The following is a 23,491-nucleotide window of genomic DNA, read 5'->3' on the forward strand; positions in this document are numbered from 1 at the left end:
TTATGTGATGAAGTGTTGGGCAGAGGAGGGTTTGTTCGGGTCTGTGGGGAATCTTTCAACTTGTTTTGTATTGATTGTTATTTGTATTAGTGTTTTGTGTCAGAACTCCAGATGGAAATCAGTTAGTAGTTACATCTGGTTCCCCGAAAAATACACATAATAAACTAAATATAATATCGTCCTAAAACATTTTTAGGAATCTGAAATTTGCTCAAAGATGTTTTTTACTTTACAATTTTGTACGAATTTCTATGTTGCATCTATTAAAATTTCCTTGAATATCTTTTAACTTACTATTGAAAACAAAAACACAACATCTTCCTATTAACAGTTGCATTTTATAAATATATTCCAGGGTGTTAAAGACTTAACATGTTAACACATATTTAACAGATAGAAGTCTGAAGTATTGCGAGATGAACAAACACAGTCTGCACATCTGGTTTTATGATGAGAAGAAAAATATAGAATATCTAAATATTTATCTGTTAAACTGTTAAAACTGTTTCTACTGAGACACACATGAGGGACATTTTGGCAAAAAAAACTTCACAGCTTCATCAAAGAATTTTTGTTTTATTGATCAAAATAATTTCTCATCAGGAGTTTCAAACTGAACATGTTCTGGTTTCACTGATTGATACCTTTGACTTTTGGTTTATTAATTGATGTTCTGATAATAGAGATGCCAGTTTACTGTTTCTACTCAACATATCGCAGTGAAACATTCTGACGGGATCAATATCACCAACACATTCCTTCATCAGCAGGTTGATGTTGTTTCGTCACAACTGGCCTGTAAGAGCCGAGCGTCTGTGTGCGTTTATTAATGTCTCTGCCTTTTAAAATATGACTTTAACTGTTAACACTCAGCAGATTAATACAAAGTAATCAAGTCCAGAAATCAATTTCATCAGGAAAGTGGATCTATGAGACACTGAGCTGCATTTAAACTGTCCAACGAAGCTGCAACATACAGACGGTGTGAAGTAACTTTAAATATATTTTAGCACTAATAGTACAGTTTCAGGAAACACTGATTATTATTGTGATGTTACTGCTTACTGTGATATTTTTACCAGCCCTAATCGCAGCGTGAAAATATGATGTCGGCACATCTCAACTCAGTGTGTTGACTAAAACGTCCAGTAAATTAAACAGGTGAAAACACAACAACCGTCCAACAAAGCATTTTTTTTTTTTACTGCAGTTATGTCGTTCACATTTTAATTTTCTCTGTCAGCATCACGAGGACGCAGCGGTCGGTGGATCCCGTATCTGTGAATGTTAACGAGTCGCTGTGTCGTTCACAGTCCGTCACTGTTTTCTGTCCTTCCAACAGTAAAGAAAAACCCACGTGATGAATAATGAAGGTCAGTCCTCGGCTGGTTTCTGTTTGAGCGCCGTCTCGGAGCGAACGGCGCTCCTCATGGCTCTCTGCATCAGCCACGTGGCCACGTGGACGGTGACGAAGGCCCCGCCGGCCGCCCACATCCAGTTCCTCCTGAGCCAACTCTGATGCTTCATCCTGACACGTCTGCAGGCGGGAAGAAGAGACGAAAACTGGATTTATACACACTTTAACTTTTACGTCCTCAGAGACGGATGTAAATAAAACCAGGACAAATGAAACCAGAACTATCTGCAGATAATAGAAGTGCTCTCACTGCATTCACCAGCCTGGAGACATAATTATGAGATAATTACAGCATAGAGATCACAGATTTAAGAGATAGAATTTTATAATGATGAAGTAAAGTCGAAATTACAGGATACAGAAGTTGCAACAACAAAATGTCTCCAGTTTTATTTTGTCTTTTGTTAACGTGCTTCTGTAGGAAACCACTGGAGAAAATATGTGTCTTTGTCATTTGGGAACAAATCCTTTAATAATCATCATCTAAAGACACATTCAAAGTTTAACAAGAAACCTGCAGAGACTTAATATTTGTAGAGAGAAGAAGAGAAAGTTTTCCCTCCAACTTCAATACAGTGAAAACTGTCTTTGAGCAGCATCTAGTGGCCATTAGAGGAACTGCAGCTCAACATCACGGCTGTCGTCTCTTCAGACTGTCAGTTTGGACTGTTTGAGATTAACGATTGTGTTGAAATCTTTGGTTCACGAAAACATAACTGTTAACCTTCTTATACAAGTGGAGGAAAGTAACTACATAAAGCTACTCAAGTACAGTACTTCAGTGCAGATTTGAGGTACTTGTAAAGTTACTTTAACGTTAAGTTGAATTATTTCCGTTTTAGTTTTACTCTCAGTCTTTACATCTTTATATACTTTTACTGGGTGAAAATTTGGAGCTTTTTTTTTTTTTTTAGCTTTGATATAAGACGAAATTCTCACAACATGACCGCTGCTACAACCAACCAGTTTAGAATACAACATGAAATAACAGAATTCACCGGCTGTTCTGATATTTCACAAACACCATGAAGTAGCTGTTGCTACAAATTCTTCCATGTCAGTTTATTATTGATATGAAATTAATAAGTATGCGCACTGGTATTGATTGAACAAGATCACATAATCACATTCAAATAGTTTTAAAACATTTAAGCTTGAAGGTGAAGCACCAATCCTTCCCATAGTTTGGGTTAAAATGTGGTAAAAATGTCCAGTTTAACGGCACTAAAATGCTCGACGTGACAGTAAAAAATGTCCGGTTAGTGGACTACAAGACGTCCAGCAATACATTCTGGAAACCCATTTAATACCAATAAAACAAGCTACTATCAGCAAGGAAAACCAGTCCAGACCAACAGCCTGTGGACTACTGGTACAGATCCAGTTCTGTACCAGTAGTTGGTAAATTATTGCACTGGTTCTGGAGCCGTAGCCAAAAAACCCCCAAAAAAACGTAGCTGCATTTTAGAAACATCTGGTGACGAGTTGATGACGCGTCTCTGCTTCACCACACATTCATCGCACAATCTGGCAAAATGATATCATACAGTCACAGACAGATTACGACCGAGCTCTTAGTGGACCAGCAGCAGGCGCTCCAGGAGACGTGGGTTTCATACCTGGGTTACTGGGTTCTGGGTTACTTGCTCTTGGCGGCAGCAGCAGCAGCAGGAGGAGGAGGAGGAGGAGGAGCTGCAGGAGGAGAAACGTAAGCGACGATGCCCGGCTCAGGAATGTAGTCGTCTCTGGATTTATGCAGCAGCGGGTTTGACTTCAGATTGTACCAGCCCCAGTGGATCAGTCCCAGACTCGTGCCCATCACAATCAGGACTTTGTAGTTCCTCCAGACCTCACGCAGGCCCATGACTGACAGGCACAGAGCTGGGAAATAACAGAGGGAGGACGGATGGTTGAATAGATACAAAAATCTGATTTAGTTTGATTTATTAGTTAGAGAATAAACACTATTTAAGATACTAAAAGAGGGGATATCCTCAGATTAATACTAATTTATTATTATTCCAAAGGACATTTTGTTTGTAAACACACAGAGCAGAAACACACTTATGACAATGAGAAAATATGAAGCCTGAGCGTCCAAATAAGTCAAATCAAGTAGATATCTTTCAACTTTACAGCCTCATATAAGCTTCACAGAGACTTTTAAATGACTGTGTGGACACACTGTGGATTTTGGCCTCCATCACTTCCATTGAAAGCACATTTGAAGGATCTTTTAATATCCAGTATGAACAGGAGGAATGATTACAGCGAGGAAAACCTCTTTCACTGTTACTATGGACACCTGACTGCTGGTTTGAGACACACTTGTAAAATTGTGAACCTGTCCTTTAAGTTTTTTAATAGTTTTCTTTCTTCCAGGCAGCTTTAAGACTACACTTGACTAGAGATGCGTTACATAATAACCAAATTTTAAAAAAAACCTTTCTCCTTACAGCCTGTAAGACAGAAAGGTGAAAGTAACTTAATGAATGCAGCATTAATCAGCTGGCTATATCGTGTCATTTAATAAAGCTGCAACACAAAGAAAAGCTGAATAAACGATCACGTTTAACAACACATACAGCAGACAGTTAGCTAACCTGCTAACAAAGCTAACAGTGACACGAAGGACAAATCGAATCAAACAAAAGTTAAACTGTTAAACTAACCTGTGGTGATATAACTGCACCGCTCACCTTCACCAACCAGCTGTTCTTTATACGCATGCGCCGACCGTGATGTCCGAGGTCCGGAGCCGGGATCCAGCTGTCCGAACAGGAGCCTGATCACAATTATCAGCAGCGTTCAGGCTCAAAACAGCAGCTCTAATAGTATGTCATAAAATATGAAACACGAGAATAATTGCTAAAAAAGATCTGTTTTACAAAAATATCGATTAAAACAAATCCTAAAAAGGTGTCGGTGGTTTTATAAAATGTTTTGTAGCCAGGCAACAATGTCGGAGCCTACATCGGTCACATGACTAAAGACCATATGCGGTTTAGCCCAAAATTTTGCCCTCTAGCCATTGATGTATTATAATAATAATTATTATTATAATAATTATAATGTTATATAAGTATAATTATAATTATTATAATATGGTAGTAATAACTTATGATATGTTTTTTTATAATAAATTGTATGATACATCCATGCTTCTAGGCTGCGACTTGATTGTTTTAATGTTATGTTTTGATGTTATTTAGTGTTGCACTTCCATACAGTTGGGCAGTGGTGGAAAGTCACTCACACTTACAGTTCATTTTTAATGTAGGGGAGAACGGGGTAAATAGAGCCAGTGGGTAAAATGAGCTACCCCCTTTATCAAGGTAACCATAAACAAAACTAATCATGTGACCACAAATTAAGAAAGTATAGTTCATATTACTAAATCCATCTTGGACTCAAGCATATGGAGAAAGAAGTCAGCAAACCAGAGCAAAAAAAAGATTTTTGTCATGCCAAGTGAATTCATCATGTTACTAAAGTTATCAGTCTTGTATTTTAATTAGAAAAGATACATTTTGGAGATTATTACATGTTAATTAAATCAGTTTGAGCTACAAAACAAGGTCATAAACTCAGCATAACTGTGGATCTGAGCTGATCACTGTATGAAACAGTTTAGTCAAAATGGAGGTTGTGGGGTAAAACGTGCCAGTGATGTTGGGGCAAGTTGAGTCAAAGGTTCAATTTACCCCCCAAAATTATTTTCTGATATTCTAGAGACTAGAGACCCTGTTCATGTTTGATCCCTGTTACAAGTGTTATAGTGGTGATGAATAAATACCTAATTGTTGACTAATGTTAAGTTTAAGCCACAAACAAACATGCTGTACATACAGACGGGTGACAAATTAAAGGAAAAAACATGTCAACATAAGGTGTTGGACCACCAGAACAGCTTCAGTGCTCCTTGTTATTGATTCTACAGTCTCTGAACTCTTCTGGAGGGATGAACACTATTCTTCAAAAAGATATTCCCTCATTTGGTGTTTTGATGATGTTAAGTTTTGCCTTTGATAAATTAATGGTATTAATAAAGTTCAAAATTATTTTTAATTTTATAATTAATTTGTTTGATTTTGTGTAATTTTTATATCAGTATTTAATGGTAGCACTATTTACCCCATCCCCATGCTCATTTTACCCCTACCTTGGGGCAAATTGTTCCATAGGACTAACTTTACTTGATGGCTCATTGTTCTAAAACCATAATAGTTAGACAACTTGTTTTAATTTCCATGGGTACACAACAACCTGAAATATATATAGTAACTATTATTTGAAACAAATACACTTTCATTTTGCAGTAAAATCACCAAATGTAAAAAGTGGCTCATGTTAACCCGTTCTCTGCTAGTACTTTTTTGAGGTACTTGTACTTGACTTGAGTATTTCCATGTGATACTACTTTATACTTCCACTCCACTACATTTATTTGACAGCTTTAGTTACTTTTCAGATGAAGATTTGACACAATGGATAATATAACAAGCTTTTAAAATACAACACATTGTTAAAGATGAAACCAGTGGTTTCCAACCTTTTTGTGTTTTGACGTCTTACAAAAAGCAGTGTGTAGTCGGGGTCACATTTCACATGTCTATGAGTTGTTAACAGCTCCACCAAATAGTGATTTTTCCCTCTAAACTTCTCACATGCTTTCATTTCAATAAATGTTCAAATGATCCAATATTTCAGCAAAAATCAGAGATTAGATTTTTTCTTTTGTGATCTAAATATTACATAGTTACATAACGATAAGCTTACAAATCGCACTGCTTTGTTAAAGGTTAAACTAGCTGTTCCCAAACTTATGGCTTGTCACTCTTTACAAAAAAATATCAGTGTGTATTTGTGTCTCTTCGTCATGTTTCAGATGTCTCTGAGTTGTTTGCAGTTCCACCAAAGAGAAATTTCCCCTCACATGGTTTCAAATAAACAATTGTTTGAGACCCAAAAAGATAAAACTCTCCAACATTTCACAAAAATGCAAAGATTAAAGAAAAGTCCTGAAAAAAAATTAATCCAAATGTATGTAGCAGAACTTTTTATGTTCTTTTCTACCCAATCTATCATCTGAAGACCTCTCACATTTATCTTATGACCCTCACAAAGTAGTTCAAACTAGCTCCACCCCAAGCAGCTAGAACAATACAACGCTGCTTATGAGTTGACTCATCAGTGTTAACAATGTAGTTTGTTGAATTTATTTAATATATCAGTCACAGGCTGATTTTCTGCAAAATTAGTACTTTTACTTTAGTACATTAAGTGAATCTAGCTGGTAATACATTTGTACTTTTACTTAAGTAGGATTTTTCATGCAGGACTTTTACTTGTAATTAGTATTTTTACATTGTGGTATTGATACTTTTATTTAACCCTCCTATTGTATTAGGGTCAAATTTGACCCGTTTTCAAGTTTAGATGTGTGAAACATACTTTTATTTTTTTCTGATCAAGACAAGGCTTCATTACATCCTCAATGGCTGCTGAATACAATAAAACATATTTTTGATCATTTCTTTTTTTTTTTAATGTCAATAAAAAAAGTTACATCTGTTATAAATCTGTTGAAAATATTAACTTTATTGACTTTGCCAAAAAAAATGTCATCCCTTCAGACCAGGGTCCTTTCAAAATAAAGTACTACCATTCAAACAGGAAATACCAAAATGAAAGCCATGAAAACAAAATGACACTGGAAAATATCAACTTCATTAACTTTGCCAAGGGCGTCATGTATGACATCTTGAACTCCCCTTCGCTGTCTTTTTGGACCAGGCTCTGCTCCAGTAGCAGTGGGGGGGGGGGGGGGTGTCAGCTGCCAGTAGGATTGTGGCTGGTCTCAGTTAGGTGGTGGTGGGGTGGTCTGTGCTTTCTTCATCTGTCTGGGCTGGGAGGCAGCAGTCACAGCTGCAGCTCAGTGGTAAATAATACTCATGTTTACTCTGTTCACAGTGCAGTCAGGAAGTATTAGAAAAAAGTGACTATGAGGTTGAAGTGCTGACTTTCAGCTTTAGTTTGAGGGTGTTCACATCCATACTGGATAAACAGTCTCGTAGCCCTTTTTATAAACAGTCCCCAAAGTTCAGGACAAAGCAACAGTGATTCTTAACATACAGAAAAGACAACCATGGAGTTCCTGACTGGTCAATCAAACTAATAATTTCCCTGCTGACGAACAAACTGAAGGCAAAAAGCCCCAAAGCAAGCAGTTACAAAATGCATGAACATTATAACTATGTTTTACACTATCAGTCCATTTTTTGACAGAACTAAGACTCAGAATGTCTCAACATGGTTCTTATATCACTGGAACACTGACACTTTCCTTTATCCTTTCATAGACACATTTACTGTGTAAATTACTAATTAATAATTAAATATATTTCAACCTTCAATGACCAACAATGGACAAACAACAATAACTTATATATATATATCACTTGATTATTTTCTAATAACTCAAGTTACAAAAACTGTGGAATCATATTTTTACAAAGTAGAATGACCGGTATTTGTCTTAAAACAATTATAAAGAAAACCTTAAACTAAAATATTAGTTTTTATCTTTATCTTATTACCCCAAAACCCAAATGAAAACATATTTAAAAGTGTTTCAAGATATTTAAAATCACTGAAGAGCCTGAGACATATTCTTGTAAGTATGAGTTAGTATGTAGTTAGTGTGTTTGTCACTGAGTGTTTCTCTACACAGGAGGAGACTCTTCCTCCTACAGTGAACACAGAGAAACTGAAGAACCAGACCCTAAGACTTTAAACCCAGGATACAGAGGTTCAGTGAATGTGGTGTTGAAGGTGTGGAGGTGGATCAGTGTGTCAGAGGAGACTCTGTAGAAGGACAGAGTGCCAGCAGGATGGTCCACATACACTGCTACTCTGTTAGAGACAGAGGAGAAGGAGGGGGGATAGCTTGCAACATCATTGTGCCAGACATTATATAAGTAGGGATCATCATCATCACACCTCAGACTCCAGGATTGATTATTTCTTCCAAACATAGAGAGACCAGTGTCTCCTTTCCTACTGATTCCTCTGTAAGTCACTGATATTTGAACCTCTCCTTTCCATTCGACCTCCCAGTAACAGCGACCAGTCAGACCATTTCTACACAGCAGCTGATACCAATGATCAAATCTCTCTGGATGATCAGGATATGGCTGTTCCTCTGTCACATATGTCACCTTCCTGTTGTTGTCAGACAGTTTGAGGATTCTGTGTGCTGTGTTTGTGTCCAGTGTGAGTTCACAGGCATCTGATGGAGAGAACAAGACACAATACAGCAGCAGATTATCATCTAACACACCTGATGGTTCATTCGTTGATTTACTAACAGACTGAATTAATTAGATAAAAGTTAATTGTATAAAAACCTCAGAATCACTTTTTGGATCTTCTGTCAAACAAAGAATTGAATGCAGATACACAAGCGTTTAATTTAAATTATTTTAAAGCATATGGCTGCCAATTTTCTATATTTTTCATACTGTCAACAAATCTCATGTTTGGATCCAAACCAACAATGAACTGATCTGCTAACAAGTATTGTGTGTGTATCAAAGCCTGATATATCTTATTCCTCTGTGCTGTAGACAGACCTCCTTTGTTGTCCAAAAACTGCACTGGATGACATCCTCCTTCATCCCTGAGGGCAATGGTTACTGTAGTGTTTGTAAATGGTTCAAAAGAGTAAAAACAGCACTAAGATCATAACCCTCAGGAGAGAGGTTCCTCGCACAGCAGACACCACTCCGCATGTGCAGAATGCGGATCTGTTTACGGCTTCCCTAGCTTGCTGTGCTACATATGGCAACCCCTTGACTTTGTACTACATTATAAATTTCTCAAAGAACTTCAGTGCAAAGTCAAGAGGTTGTGATATGTAGCACCACAAGCTAGTGAAGCTGTAAACAGAAACACATTTCTGCGCATGCTCATAGCATCTGTTGTACTAGGAATCTCACTCCTGAAGGTTACTACCATACCAAACTACCATATCCACCGTCTTCTTAATAAAGGAACATGTCACCCAGTACAGCGATGTGGCTCACTGACATGTTTTTAGAAGGTTTTGGACAACAATGCAGGTCTATGACACAGAGGAATAAGATATATCAGGCTTTGGATAAATACACAATATTTGTTAGTAGATCAGCTCATTGTTGGTTTGGATCCATACATGAGATTTGTTGATAATAAAAAAAAATACAGAAAGTCACCAGCCAAATCCTTTAACATGTGCTGCTTTGTTTTCATGAATCAAAGTGAAAAAACACACTTACACTTCCTCAGACCAGGTTTCAGCCTCTGCTCTCCACCATGATCCACCCTGGAGGAAGAAATAAGGTCAGGATTAACTTTCAGAAGCTTCCTCAAAAATGATCTTTACCTAGAACAACAATTCTGACAACAAAGCAAAGAATGTCTGTAAGTCTGCATATCACTTGAACCGTTCATCCAATTGACTCCACACGACTCCACACTTGGCAGATGCATTGCTGAGGAACAAAGGGAGTGCCTTGTTGAATTTGGTGCAATTTTGACACGCGATATGTTTAATATTAATAAACTCTAAATACAACAGCAATCTGTGAGCTGCTCCGCTCTGTGCAGGAGCAGGACGGAGCTTCAGAGCTCTGTTGACTGACTCCAGTATGTCAGGAGAGACCAGAGACGAGGCACAACACAAGTCAGAGAAAAGTGCTCTAAAGATAGAAACATAGACAGCGAAAACAGAGGTTTTAATCAAGAATGGACACTCTTACCCCGTGTCTAGACATAAAGCGAAGTATTAGCAGCACTTTTAGCAGATCAACAGTGAGTGACTACACAGGAGGCGCTCAGATACATTGTTGAGCGTAGGTCACCTGCATTTTGGAAGCACTCAGAGACCAATACACCTGTAAAATGTGATAAAATATGCACGTAATATGGAGCAAATACTTCCACAGGCAGTTCAAAACCAGTTTGTCTCATATGCTCCAAGACCGTGGCAATTGTGAAACACCACTACAGACAAAGCACAAATCTCTGGAGTAAACATATCCACTCAAATCCAAACGGAAGGCACAGAAAAAAAGGAATGATATAAGAGCCCTAACTGATCCACTTTATTTTACGATGCATATTATTTTATTTTTGAACACAGCCCTTATTTTACTTGAAATGAGAAAAGAACATGTATTTACTATTAGAGTGCTTAGCCTATTATTTATATCGTCTGTGTATAATAGAATGTTAGTTTCTTTCATGCTGTTGGTGTATATACTCATTCACACCTCACATCGACTGTATTAATCTTTCTGTGTGGTAAATAACATGATGGTGACAGAATGAAAAAGGCGGAACTCAACTGTGAGGGCAGTGCAGCACCCGGACAGTCTACAGCATGCACACATTAGAGTCATCTTGTATTTTATCTTCAAAAAAGGGAGAGGTTGCAAGCATGATTTGATTTAATGTCTAAATAATTAAATTTGCAAGATGAACACAAAGTATATTGTGAACTTTCCACACTATCACTAACAGACTAATGTTAGTGGAGCGGAGCAGCGAACTCCAGCAGTAACAAACGAGACCAGCTGACCAACACACACTGCAGTATTAAACAACTTAAACCAACTCTGAGGTGAGAAAATAACTCTGAACAGTCTGTTTCACCGCAAAAACCCTGCGCCCACTCAGCATCTTGTGCAGGGATGTCTTTCCCCAGAGCTAACAGTGCAGCTGAGAGGCTGCTCCCCACTGCTGGGGACATGACGTTAACAATACAGCAGAGCACTCCGCCTCCCCCTCATTTTGTTATTCTCATACAGGCAGGAGACACTAAGATGCTTTCAAATTCATTAATTCATAAATTAATGCAGTTAACTTTTCAAATAAAAAGGCTGCAGACCATTTATCTTATCTGCCAGTTATGTTTCATTGTATTTCAGTGGACTAAGGACACCAATGAATGGTTTGGCACACATTATACTGGAGACTGAAAATAGTGCCCCCTTTTCAATTCATTCAATCAATAATTCTCAATTGATTTGGACACAAATGTGAGATTCCCAAAGATTCGCAGCCCTAGTCAAAAATTAACCTTTAAACTTAATTTATTAATCATGTTTCGACGTGAATAGGCTTACTTTGTAATTGTCTAAATGTGATTCAAGGTCTGACCAAGTTTTCTGATTCTTTACAACACTTCAGTGATGATATAAGTCCCCTTTTATGTCTTATGCTGTCTGTGTAGCAGAAAGGAACAACTCAACTTATCATCACTGCTGTATTTTACTATTCTGTTCTGATCTTATCTGTAACTTTCTTGAATGAGAATGGAAGTTTATAGTGTTACCTGCATATTTTATGATACTGCTGCACATTTTTCACCCATACACAAATGCAGAGTAAGTATTTAAGACAGTGCTAGACTTGCTAGTTTGATATTTTAAGTGTGGAAATTTATTCACAAAGTGGAGTGCTTGACTCACTTTGTTATTGGAGGATGTAGCCAGCTAGAAAGAGAGGGGTGGGATGCACACACAGGGACAGGAGCACAGAGAGAGAGAGAGAGAGAGACTTGAGAAAAATAGTTTTTGACAGCCATATCAATTCAATAAGCTATTCAACATGAATGAATAATATTCAACGGATGCTAATTTTCCTAATGATATGTCTCCTCACACTCATAAAGTTAAAGTAAGTGAGGGCTCAATCAACAAAAATCGCTTGCATTGTTGTTTTAATCTACCCAAGTTTCTGTTTAAAACATAAAATTAACATTATAAACAGTAGTAAATTATTGAACAAAAAACAGCATTCTCCAACCAAAGACATTCCTTATTTCTTCACTGTTGTAGCAGCTAGGCCTGAACTTAATGCCACTGAGGGGCTGCAGATGGACTAGTAACTGACATGTCCACCGTAAGGCCATGTTCAGACTGACATGAGACTGCATGAAAAAACACAGTCCTCTCATTCGTTAGAACTAGTGCAGTGCCCATTCAAGACGTGCCTGTTCTGAACAGGCCGATTGCTTATTATTTCTCGAGAACTGCATATATATGTATCAATTAAAACAATAAGGATTTTAATAAATGAAATGGTTTTAATCCAGGCAGAATTGAGACTGCCTGAATTAAAACTAAGACTAAACTAAGGTTGAAACGTGGAAGCAGTTGACAGCCTTCCATTGGTTGATACTGCTGCCAATAAAACGTGTCTGTGCTCCTATTGGCTAGTTTTACTGCCTCTGCCTCTGTTTTTTCTCCTGTGTATGCTCGTTCTTCTCTCTCGGGCAGTTTAACTGAGCAGGGCGAGTGCCTTTGTCCCGCTCAGCAAGTCAGAGCCCAGAAGCACCGCCCCGCTGTGATGTGATGGTGTTTATATCAAACAGTGCCCACTGCACTCAGACATGGAGCTGAACGGCTCGTTGTTTGCTTGTTTATTCAAAGTTTATTAATATTAAATGTGTCGCATGTCCAAACAACTTCACACTCGACACTGCACTTCCTTGGGTCCTCAGCAGTAAACCCACCAAGTGTGAACTCAAGTCAGAGTCCAGAAGCCCCATCCCACTGTGATGTGACGATGTTTATATCAAACAGCCCCTGCCACACTACTGCACACAGAGCTGAGCAGTTCGCTATTTGCATGTTTATTCACAGCTTTTAATACTGAACTTGTCGCGTCACCTGTTGAGTGTTAGATGGATGTTTATTTGTGCTTTAGAATGTAACCGCCGTGAAACAATCAGAAAATAATGTATTTCTGTCATTCACGGGCTTTCTCTCAAAAGAAAACTTTCCAGCGCTGTCTCTCTGTCGCTCGCTCATGCTCTCAGCTCACTTGCCTTTTCTCTCTCTTTGTGTCTTGTCTTTTCTTTGAATGAGTCGGGAAACCCACAGCAAAGCCTAACTTTTAACATTATTAAACAAAGAGAGATGTCATCCCTTCTTCTCTCTCATGGCAAGGTTGTACAGCTCTGATCAGTCGCAGAGCCGAGAAGCCTAATCCTGCTGCTGCAGAGCGGAGCGGCTCACAGATCGCTTGTTTATTCCAAGTTCATTAATATTGAATGTGTCACGTGTCCAAATTGCACCAAATTTGAGAATGCACTCCACTATATCCTCAGCAATGCACCCGCCAAGTGTGAAGTGGTTCAGATGATCGGTTCTTGAGATATGCAAAGGACAAACATACATACAGACAGATAGAGTTTCCTTGCTTTATATAGAGAGATGGGGACAGCACTGATGCAATAGGGGTGCCAACATAGCGGGCTCCGGCAAAACAACACAGGGTTGTCCAAACACCTTTAGCTGCAATGCAACATGACATAATCCAGAAAGACGCTGCATTAGCTAATTATATTCATGCAAGCGTGCATTCCTGTTGGATTACTTTGTTACACAAATGCCTTGTTTCTGCTGTTTACCTCGTGTTCGTCGCGATGAAAGATAAAATAATTGCTCCCTCAATAACTTTCCAGAGTCCAATCTTCCTTTCTTCTGGCTTTAAGTGATATTTATTGCTCACAGAACAATGATCTTAAAATGTTCATGGAAGAAGCATTACCTCGCAGCAGCGTTATCCTGGTATAACAGTCAAAAACTAATTGAAAGTTCCTACCTATACCCTATATTGATTACATTACAAAGGTGACATCTCTTATACAAACTGGTGAACTACATTTAATTGACCTCTCTAGTAAATGACTTCCACTGTTATCAGCAGTGCTGCTGGTACTGAGAACCAACAGTCCTCAGTTTGTGAGTGAGACAGAGAAACAGTGTGTGAGCTCTTGTTGTCTGTTCATACCTGAGAGTGTCCAGTCTGCACTGTGGATCCTTCAGCAGCTTCACCCCTGAGTCTCCTGGGTGATTGTAGCTCAAGTCCAGCTCTCTCAGATGGGAGGGGTTGGATTTCAGAGCTGAGGCCAGAGAAGCACAGCCTTCCTCTGTAATCACACAGCCTGACAGACTGGACACACACACACACACACACACACACAATGATAATTTGTTTGTTGTTCCTTGTGTAAATTATCTGATTATAATGAACTAAGTGATAGATTATCTCATTGGTCCACTGCTTTAAATTTTTTTTTTAAATTTAGTTAGGAACTTTATTGTTCACATTGCGGAAAACTGTCTTTGAATTCACCAAATAGCGTTGAAACAAACATAAGACTACTGCACAGCACAGGTGAAATGCTGGGTCAGCAGCAGAGCTGTGCCCCTTTACAACACAGTAAAATGACATCAGTAACCATCATCAACAAAATCAGTTGACTTAATTATCTGGTGAGTGTTACCTTTGCTGGAGAATCTTAGACAGTGCATCTGGTTTTGATGGATTTCAAAACAAATGCACAGTTAGCAGAAAAAATGAATTTTCTTACATAATTCCCTGGGACCAGAAATTGTATTGCCGATGGTTGATACAACTGAGGATAACCTACACAATAAAATCCTACATATGTTCAGTGTTTTCACTGTCATTTAACTGAATACAAAGCAAATGAGCAATTTGACATTTTCAATATCAAATATGCTTATTAACTTAACTTGCACATTGGTACGACTTTGATGTCTGTGCTGCTTACAGTCTTTGTTCAATCATAAAGCCTTGGTTTGTGTTTTTTAAGTCTGTTAATACCATACTGACGTGCCATTATGTACATGGAAATGGGTCTCAGTCACTGTGACAATTCCTACTCTCCATACTGACCTCAAAGATATTCTCTTGGAACAAGACCACATTGTAATAAATGGAGGCCAAAATCCACAGTCTTCGTTCTTAGATTCAGCTTAGGCTAAAATGATGCTTCAGCAGTCTGAGTCGATATATTCCAAAGTAACAGCCTGTGTAGAACAAAATTCACTCTATTTGTTTCTCCAGAATGTTCCTTGCCAAGTTTCAGTGGAGTGATACATTCTAATGGTTGCATGTAGCTTTGTTGCCAGAATCAGTGTTTTACTAATATATTAATATATATTCATATATTACTTGAAACAAAAAGAGAGAATTTCATCCTAAACAGACTGTAACTCTGGAACACATCCACTTGATTTAGCCAACTGAGATTTCTGAAGAATCATATTAGCATCAGCTGAACTTTGGAAAAAAGGTACACCTATTGTTTTAAATGGCCGAATGCGCACCAAAAGTGTTATGAGGTGCATCAAACTGCCTTGACGCCACTACTCCGACTTTGTTTTGATTTTGGAGTGTCAAATGAGGACCCAGTGACCAAAGCTGTGTTTTCTGCAGCCTAAAAAGAGAGAGATAGAAAGAGCTGAGAGCACCAGCGAGAGAGAGAGATAGATAGATAGAGAGAGAGAGAGACAGTGCAGCAGTGGTTGAGCAAGGAGAGCAAGCAGTGGTAGAGTAATTGAGAGAAATAAAATGCTATTTTTTGATTGTTTCATGGTGGTTATGTTTTAAAGCACAAATAAATAACCATCAAATACTGAACAGACTTACTGTGGAAACAGACACCCTTTGTTTCTGTTTAATTTTCCTCCTCTGCATTTCTCCTTTTCATTCATTCATTACAATCAACCAATGCAGCAGTAAATACAAAGAACAACAGAACAAATCTGTGTTGGTTCTGTGGTGTTGGCATTTCAAATCTGATGCCTGCAGTGCACCATAGGAGCATCAAATAATGTGCATCAAATGATGCGTGCCAATTATTACTGTCAGTGTGTTTGGGCCTTAAGGGCCGTGAGTTCTGGCCTCCATCTCTTACTGTGAAGTCAGTATGAATTGTTACAGTGATCAAGACCCATTTCAAAGTACATAATGGCACATCAATATTGTATGAGAACAGACTGTAAAAAAACCCAAAAACAAACCTGGTACGTCCCAGAAGCCTACTGGTTAGGAGGCATGCCTCATAACCACTACATCTGCAATTCAATTCTGGCAGCAGACCTTTGTTGCATGCCATTCCTTGTCATTCACTCCCCTCACTGTCATAAAATGGCCAAAAATATATTTTAAAAAAGGAAAATTTCAGATCTATCCTTTAACGTCACATGGCTGAAGCTTCATGTTTACCAAACAGACACGAAAGTGGTGTCAATCTTCTCATCTAACTTTTCTACAAGAATGCAAATAATTGTATTTCCAAACATGTCAAAGTATTCTTTTATAACCAAGTCCTGACCTGAGAGTCTTCAGTGTACATTGTGGACTCTCCATTCCATCAGAGAGCAGTTTCACTCCTTTGTCCTGCAGGTCATTGTTACTCAAGTCCAGCTCTCTCAGACTTGAGGACTGGGAGCTGAGAACTGAGGACAGAGCTCCACAGCTTCTCTCTGAGAGATCACAGCCACTCAGCCTGAGAGATAGTAGGTGACAAACGACAAAAGACAAGCACTGATACTGTTTCTGTTGAATACAATTTTAAAATATCAATTTTTAAATCAAATTTTTGAGTTGCTTTCTGTTACTTAATGAGTTGACTGATTGCTCATTAGGTTGTTGGTAAAGAGATAAGTTAACAAAGATTTTTATTGTATTTTACTGGGAATAGCAATTGACTCAGTACTTCCAAATATAGTATATGGTTGGCGATTATCTGTAGTTTTCTTATTGTCAAGAAATCTCCTATGAGACGAACCACCAATGAATTGAACAGGTATTGTAAATAGTTGTTGTGCAAAAACTAGTAAAAATATGTCAATGAGCCGCACCGCTGCACTGGGTGACATGTTCCTTCATTATGAAGAGTTTGGTCACGTTAGTTTGTTTAGAAACATCCCCAAAGACAGAGAGCAGTTCTGTGTAAGGCAGACACCACTGAGCACACCTGGGAAAATTGTTTGCATTGTAAATTATTGATATTTTCAATGTCTTTCTAGCTTGTATGAAATTAAAGTGAAGTTCTGGAACTTGGTTGTGGAAATGTGCTAACCGCATGATTATATACACATCAGAAATTCCACTTTTTCCTAACAACAAAGGTAAAGTTAGTCTGCACGTCTCTTCTGCATTTCCTTTTCTGAATACTCCAGCTCCTATAAACATGAATCCATTGCATTCCACCATTTCTTCTTGTGTGTCAGATGTATATTCATACTGATCATATCAATAAGACTCTGACCCAAATATTGTACACTTCTCAAAGAATTTCAGCACAAAGTCAAGAGGTAGTGATATGTAGCAAAGAATCCAGCAAATCTCTGTAAACAGAACTGCGTTCCTGCACCTGCTCAGTGGTGTTCGCCTCATATAGAAATTTTCTCCAGAGATTATTAGTCTTTAGTTTTTGGAAAACAACGGAGGTCTATGGCAAAGAGCAATAAGATACTGAGACTAGAGCTGTCATGATATCAGATTTTCACAACATGATTATTGTGCCCAAAAGAATTTACGATACAGGTATTATCACAATATTTATAGAAAATGTATATATATGTACATTTATAGAAAAGAAATAATGCTATCAGTCAAATCATCTTTAACTTTGGTTATTGTGTTTTGCCACTTTTCTGACACATTAATTACACTCACAGAGAGAGTCGGTAACCTATACATAGTTTAAACACACTGAAGTATAAGGTTTTTATTTCTGCCTAGAGCTGTGACTTATTAGCTGGAAAACACAATGGGAGCACAGCATGCAGCCGTACCTGGTCCAAGTTCAAATTTAATAACAATACCACAGAAAATGAATATTTTACATGTTTTTCCAAGGGTATGTCTGGGCGTCTTCCAAAAAAAAAGCCATTTAGAGACATCAAATAATCTCTGCTTACCAGATTTAAGAGGTGTTGATTGTACCTGCTGTTGTGATTGTATCTTGAAATGGTTTGCATCAATCGAATCACAAGAATCTTAGCTTTCCAAAGATGTGTCACATGAGTACCCACTTAAAGACAGGAGTTGTGTACATAGCATAGTTGTGTACTTAACAGTGGATGGGCCATCACACTCACCTACGAGGTTAAGGGGTTTCAAGAGGTGCTGGATTATTTACGCGATATTATCGTATTTGTATCATTAACATGATATCAATATTTCATTTTTTAAATGTCACGGTTCATTGCTGGTTTGGCTCTGCACCTGAGATTTGTTGACATGAAGAAAAATATAGAAAATCGCCACATATATCTTTTAAGTTACTTTTCTTAAAATAATTTACACAAATATGCTTTGGTCTTCAGTAAGCAATGACTGTATTAATTTGTGGAGGTTTAACAAACAATTTCAATTTGTTTCTGGTAAAATCACCTAATCAGTTAATTTCCTACATCTTGTGAATGTTATTGGACTAAGAATTTCATGTTATGAGAACAACCCAACACATGTGATACAGTTAGTATCTGCAGTTGTCTATGCACCTACAGAGCTTTGTTGGAGGCTTTGACCACTGGCAGCAGCCTCAGAAGAGCCTCCTCTGAAGCAGAGTATTTCTTCAGGTCAAACACGTCCAGATCTTTTTCTGATGACAGTAAGATGAAGACCAGAGCTGACCACTGAGCAGGAGACAGTTTATCTGTGGAGAGACTTCCTGAACTCAGGGACTGTTGGATCTTCTCCACTAGAGAATGATCATTCAGTTCATTCAGACAGTGGAAAAGATTGATGCTTCTCTCTGCAGACAGATTCTCACTGATCTTCTCCTTGATGTACTCGACTGTATCCTGATTGGTCAGTGAGCTACTTCCTTTCTGTGTCAGAAGGCCTTGTAGGAGAGTCTGATTGGTCTGCAGTGAAAGACCCAGGAGGAAGCGGAGGAACAAATCCAGGTGTCCATTTGGACTCTGTAAGGCCTCATCAACAGCACTCTGGTAGAGATGTGTCAGTTTAGTAGTCTTGCTTCTTTTTGAGCGTAGGGAGGTTGATTGTTTTTCTGCCAGCAGATTGACTCCAGAGTTGACGAATGTCAGATGGACATGAAGAGCAGCCAGAAACTCCTGAACGCTCAGATGGACGAAGCAGAACACTTTGTCCTGGTACAGCCCTCTCTCCTCTTTAAAGATCTGTGTGAACACTCCTGAGCACACTGATGCTGCTCTGATATCGATGCCACATTCTGTCAGGTCTGATTCATAGAAGATCAGGTTGCCTTTCTGCAGCTGCTCAAAAGCCAGTTTTCCTAGAGAAACAATCATCTTCCTGTTTTTTTTATTCCAGTGTGGATCTGTCTCAGCACCTCCATCATACTTGACCTTCTTCAGTTTGGTCTGAACTACAAGGAAGTGGATGTACATCTCAGTCAGGGTCTTCGGCAGCTCTCCTCTCTCTATGCTTTTCAACACATCCTCCAGAACTGTAGCAGTGATCCAGCAGAAGACTGGCATGTGGCACATGATGCGGAGGCTTTGTGATGTCTTGATGTGGGAGATGATTGTGCTGGCCTGCTCCTCATCTCTTAATCTCTTCCTGAAGTACTCCTCCTTCTGTGGGTCAGTGAACCCTCTGACCTCTGTCACCATGTCGACACACTGAGGAGGGATCTGATTGGCTGCTGCAGGTCGTGTGGTTATCCAGACATGAGCAGAGGGAAGCAGTTTCCCCCTGATGAGGTTTGTCAGCAGCACATCCACTGAGGTTGACTCTGTAACATCAGTCAGGATCTCATTGTTGTGGAAGTCCAGAGGAAGTCGACACTCATCTAGACCGTCAAAGATGAACACAACCTGGAACTCTTCAAACCTGCAGATTCCTGCTTCTTTCATTTCAGTAAAGAAGTGATGAACAAGTTCCACCAAGCTGTACTTTTTCTCTTTCAGCACATTCAGCTCTCTGAAAGTGAATGGAAATGTGAACTGTATGTCCTGGTTGGCTTTACCTTCAGCCCAGTCCAGAGTGAACTTCTGTGTTAAGACTGTTTTCCCAATGCCAGCCACTCCCTTTGTCATCACTGTTCTGATTGGTTCATCTCTTCCAGATGAGGCTTTAAAGATGTCTTCTTGTCTGATGGTTGTTTCTGGTCTGTCTTGTTTCCTGGATGCTTTTTCAATATGTCTGACCTCATGTTCATCATTGACCTCTGCAGTCCCTCCCTCTGTGATGTAGAGCTCTGTGTAGATCTGATTCAGAAGGGTTGGATTTCCTGCTTTAGCAATCCCCTCAAACACACACTGGAACTTCTTCTTCAGGTTAGATTTGAATTGATGTTGACAAACTGCAGCAGTAATTCCTGAATGAGGACACAACAAATAAGATCAGTGAGTGGATGTTAGTGAAAATATGAGAAAAGTGGAGTGTGGAAAATCCTCTTACTACTCTGCAGACAGTCAGCCAGCTCCTCCTGCTTCATTGTCCTCAGGAAGTGCAGTATGATTCTCTGAAATGCTTCTCTGCTGCTCCTCATCGGCTCTTCCTCCTCACCAGCCAACACCTTCTCATCCTCACTCTGCCTCTCTAAGCATTCTGGATAATCTGGACTCAAAACATTCTGTATCTTCCTCAGCTCGTTCTTCACAAAAGCGGTGATGTCCTCCTCGAGACGCTAAAAAATAAAACCTGATATGTAAAACATTTTTGTTTCATTTCATTTGCAGTTGAAGTAGAAGTTCCTGTATATTTACACACCATAAAAATGGAGTTCAAGTCTGTTGGATGCTGCTGAACAGACTGACCACTGGGAACCTCTGACTTTTGCTGCTGAACTCTGTGGAGAAAACAGAAATCATGATTTCTAAAAATATCAACAAATACACATTCTTGCATATGACATTTTCTGCATGAGGTGTTATGAGTTTTCATGTATCAACAAAGTCACCTTTACATTGATCTAAGAATTATTGTCAATTGTGTGAAAGTGTCTCATTGTTTATCCACAATTCTTTGAAGGAAACCATGTCATCTATTTTTACTGGAAAACTCCGCCTTGTCTCTTAACTTTATCTGGTGCCAACAGATAGAAAACCAAAAAAGCCTATGGAAAGAAACTGATCAGCAAATTTGCAGAAAAGCAGAAATCACATCACATGTACTGTATGACGTATCCTTTAAGCAAAAATAAGCAATATTTTGTGTCCAACAATTGGTGACCATTCAAAATAATATACAAAATTTAAAGTCTACAGTGAATCACTATCTTAATGTGGTTGAGGGATTTGCAAACCTCCATGACTATCAGAGCTGTTAGGGGCAATAGCCCCCGTTAGGGTGTCACAGTCACAGGTTGTTATTTGTCATTTTTTATTAGTTGCTAAACTTCAAGGGGGTGGGCCTTATGTAAAATGAGCATGCCAGAGGGCAGATGCCAAAAAGGAGAGTAATGATATGGATACGTGGGAGTGGTTTCCTGCAGATGAATGCAAAGTGCAACTTTTTGAGACCATGATGGACAATGAGTGATAATCATCTCTGAAGTCTTATTGTTTAATTTCTGTCTTCATCTATTTGTTAACCTAAATAAGTTGAAACCAATGCCAAGCTCAGTTTGCAGTTGCTGACATGACTAGGGAACCGTGGTGGACTGGCCCAACTATGAAGTCAAGTAAGCAACACCGCTGGGAACCAGTGAAGCATGCTGGCACGCTAGTTGAGCTCACCAGGGTTTCAGGCAAGGCCAGCATCCTGTTCTTACTGTGGTAACAACTGTTCATGTTACCATGCATAAAAGATCTTACTGGTCAATAGAGTGAGAACACATGCCGCAAACAGTTTTCTCTTTCACTTCCACACATCAACAAGCACTGAATTTTAATTTATCAACAGTATTAATGTATGTTTTGATATACAGTGCGGTCTTTGGAACAGCTGTGTAGAGTAAATGCCATCCTCAAGTCCTTCAGCAGCAACAGATCTGGAGCCTGTTCACAGTCTGCTAATTATGTGGCTGTAATACCATTTATTTGGCATCTCCTCATTAAAAATTTAGCAGTGACTAACAAATCTAAAGCCACTTGTTAGCTTGTCACTTAGTAAAGCTGTGGAGAACAGAACCATGTTACTTCTGATTAATCAGTTCCAAATAGTGGTTTTCAGATTTCAAATATAGCAACACAAACTAAACTCCATATATTTCCATTGTATTGGAGTGGAGGACAGATCACTCAATTATTGGACAAATAAGCAGTGAGCAGTCTGTTCTAGTAACAGAAAAACACCTGATCCTCTGTCCTGACACCTTATAGAGAGTGATGGCAGTTGGCAGGAATGACTTCCTGTGGTGTTCCTTGTTGAAGCTGAGCTGAATAATATCTTACTGAAAGTGCTCAGCTGTTTGATCAAACAGATGGAAAATATGCTTTTGTGTATGTTGTAAATAAAATATCCCTCCAAGAGTAAAATTAGCACAACTTGTACAGAACATGATGAAATGTTATAGGAACATTCCCTTAACATTTTAGTTACTAGAAGTTAGTAAGTCTCTGAGGGATTTTCAAGGACAATTCACGTTAGCAAGAGGGCTGCAGAATGACAAACTTGTCTGGATTAAATTCTTACTGTTCTTCAGCAGGTTGTTGTTCATCCCTGAAGTTTACAAGTCGACCCGTGGACCAGTCACTCTTCAGGGACACACAGCTGGGTACAAGAGTGTCTGGTTTCTGCTGATGACTCCTGATAGAAACAGTCAAACCAACACACCTCTGAAAACCTAAATTCTGACAGCTTACAGTCAAACACATTAAAAGCTGAACTCAAATAAAAAATAACCAGTCCAGAAAATAACAGATGCACTGTCAAACCACATGGCACCTGCAGTAACACTCTTGCATATGTGCAAAATGATTTACCACAGCCATCTGAACTGATGTCTGCTGAAAGATATGCATTATATTAATTCACTGCCATTTTATTTTAGGGTCCAACTTCTCAGTGTGAAATTTATGCTCTATTTAGTGCCCTCAAAAATGACCATAATAGAAAGAAAAAAGTTTTTGCTTCTTGCTGAACATCCCCAATGCAAAGCTTTGTATTTGAAAAATGTCTAAATTACAGCTATGTGACACTGCACCTGTCAGTGATGATGTAAAACTATGATAATTTATGAGTCTGAAATCTGATTTTACCTCTCACTGTAGAGTAAACTACTGAGGGTCTGTTATGCAGGGAGGAGTGAATGAGTCAACTTGA

General features: G+C 38.8%; 2 protein-coding genes across 2 annotated transcripts in view; both read right to left on the bottom strand.

Annotated features, from left to right (window-relative positions):
- Positions 1 to 1,451: 1,451 nt before the first annotated feature.
- On the bottom strand, positions 1,452 to 4,195 carry LOC137180407 (SH3 and multiple ankyrin repeat domains protein 2-like). Its single transcript, XM_067585757.1, has 3 exons — positions 4,090 to 4,195; positions 3,037 to 3,298; positions 1,452 to 1,537 (listed from the first exon to the last, which is right to left on the bottom strand). Exon 2 carries the CDS (start codon positions 3,279 to 3,281, stop codon positions 3,057 to 3,059), a length of 225 nt encoding a protein of 74 aa, XP_067441858.1. The 5' UTR covers positions 3,282 to 3,298; positions 4,090 to 4,195; the 3' UTR covers positions 1,452 to 1,537; positions 3,037 to 3,056.
- A 3,252-nt stretch (positions 4,196 to 7,447) lies between these two features.
- LOC137180395 (NLR family CARD domain-containing protein 3-like) overlaps positions 7,448 to 23,491 on the bottom strand; it is a 53,475-nt gene continuing 37,431 nt past the window's right edge. The window contains exons 5-12 of the mRNA XM_067585734.1: positions 22,862 to 22,975; positions 20,996 to 21,074; positions 20,684 to 20,912; positions 18,800 to 20,600; positions 16,617 to 16,790; positions 14,261 to 14,422; positions 9,736 to 9,782; positions 7,448 to 8,708 (exon numbers count right to left, since the gene is read on the bottom strand). Of these exons, the coding sequence (XP_067441835.1) occupies positions 8,167 to 8,708; positions 9,736 to 9,782; positions 14,261 to 14,422; positions 16,617 to 16,790; positions 18,800 to 20,600; positions 20,684 to 20,912; positions 20,996 to 21,074; positions 22,862 to 22,975 (3,148 nt within the window). The 3' untranslated portion in view covers positions 7,448 to 8,166. The remainder of the gene's footprint in view (positions 8,709 to 9,735; positions 9,783 to 14,260; positions 14,423 to 16,616; positions 16,791 to 18,799; positions 20,601 to 20,683; positions 20,913 to 20,995; positions 21,075 to 22,861; positions 22,976 to 23,491) is intronic.

This window comes from Thunnus thynnus, chromosome 3 (genome assembly GCF_963924715.1).
Source record: "Thunnus thynnus chromosome 3, fThuThy2.1, whole genome shotgun sequence".
In the NCBI taxonomy this organism is placed as follows: Eukaryota; Metazoa; Chordata; class Actinopteri; order Scombriformes; family Scombridae; genus Thunnus; species Thunnus thynnus.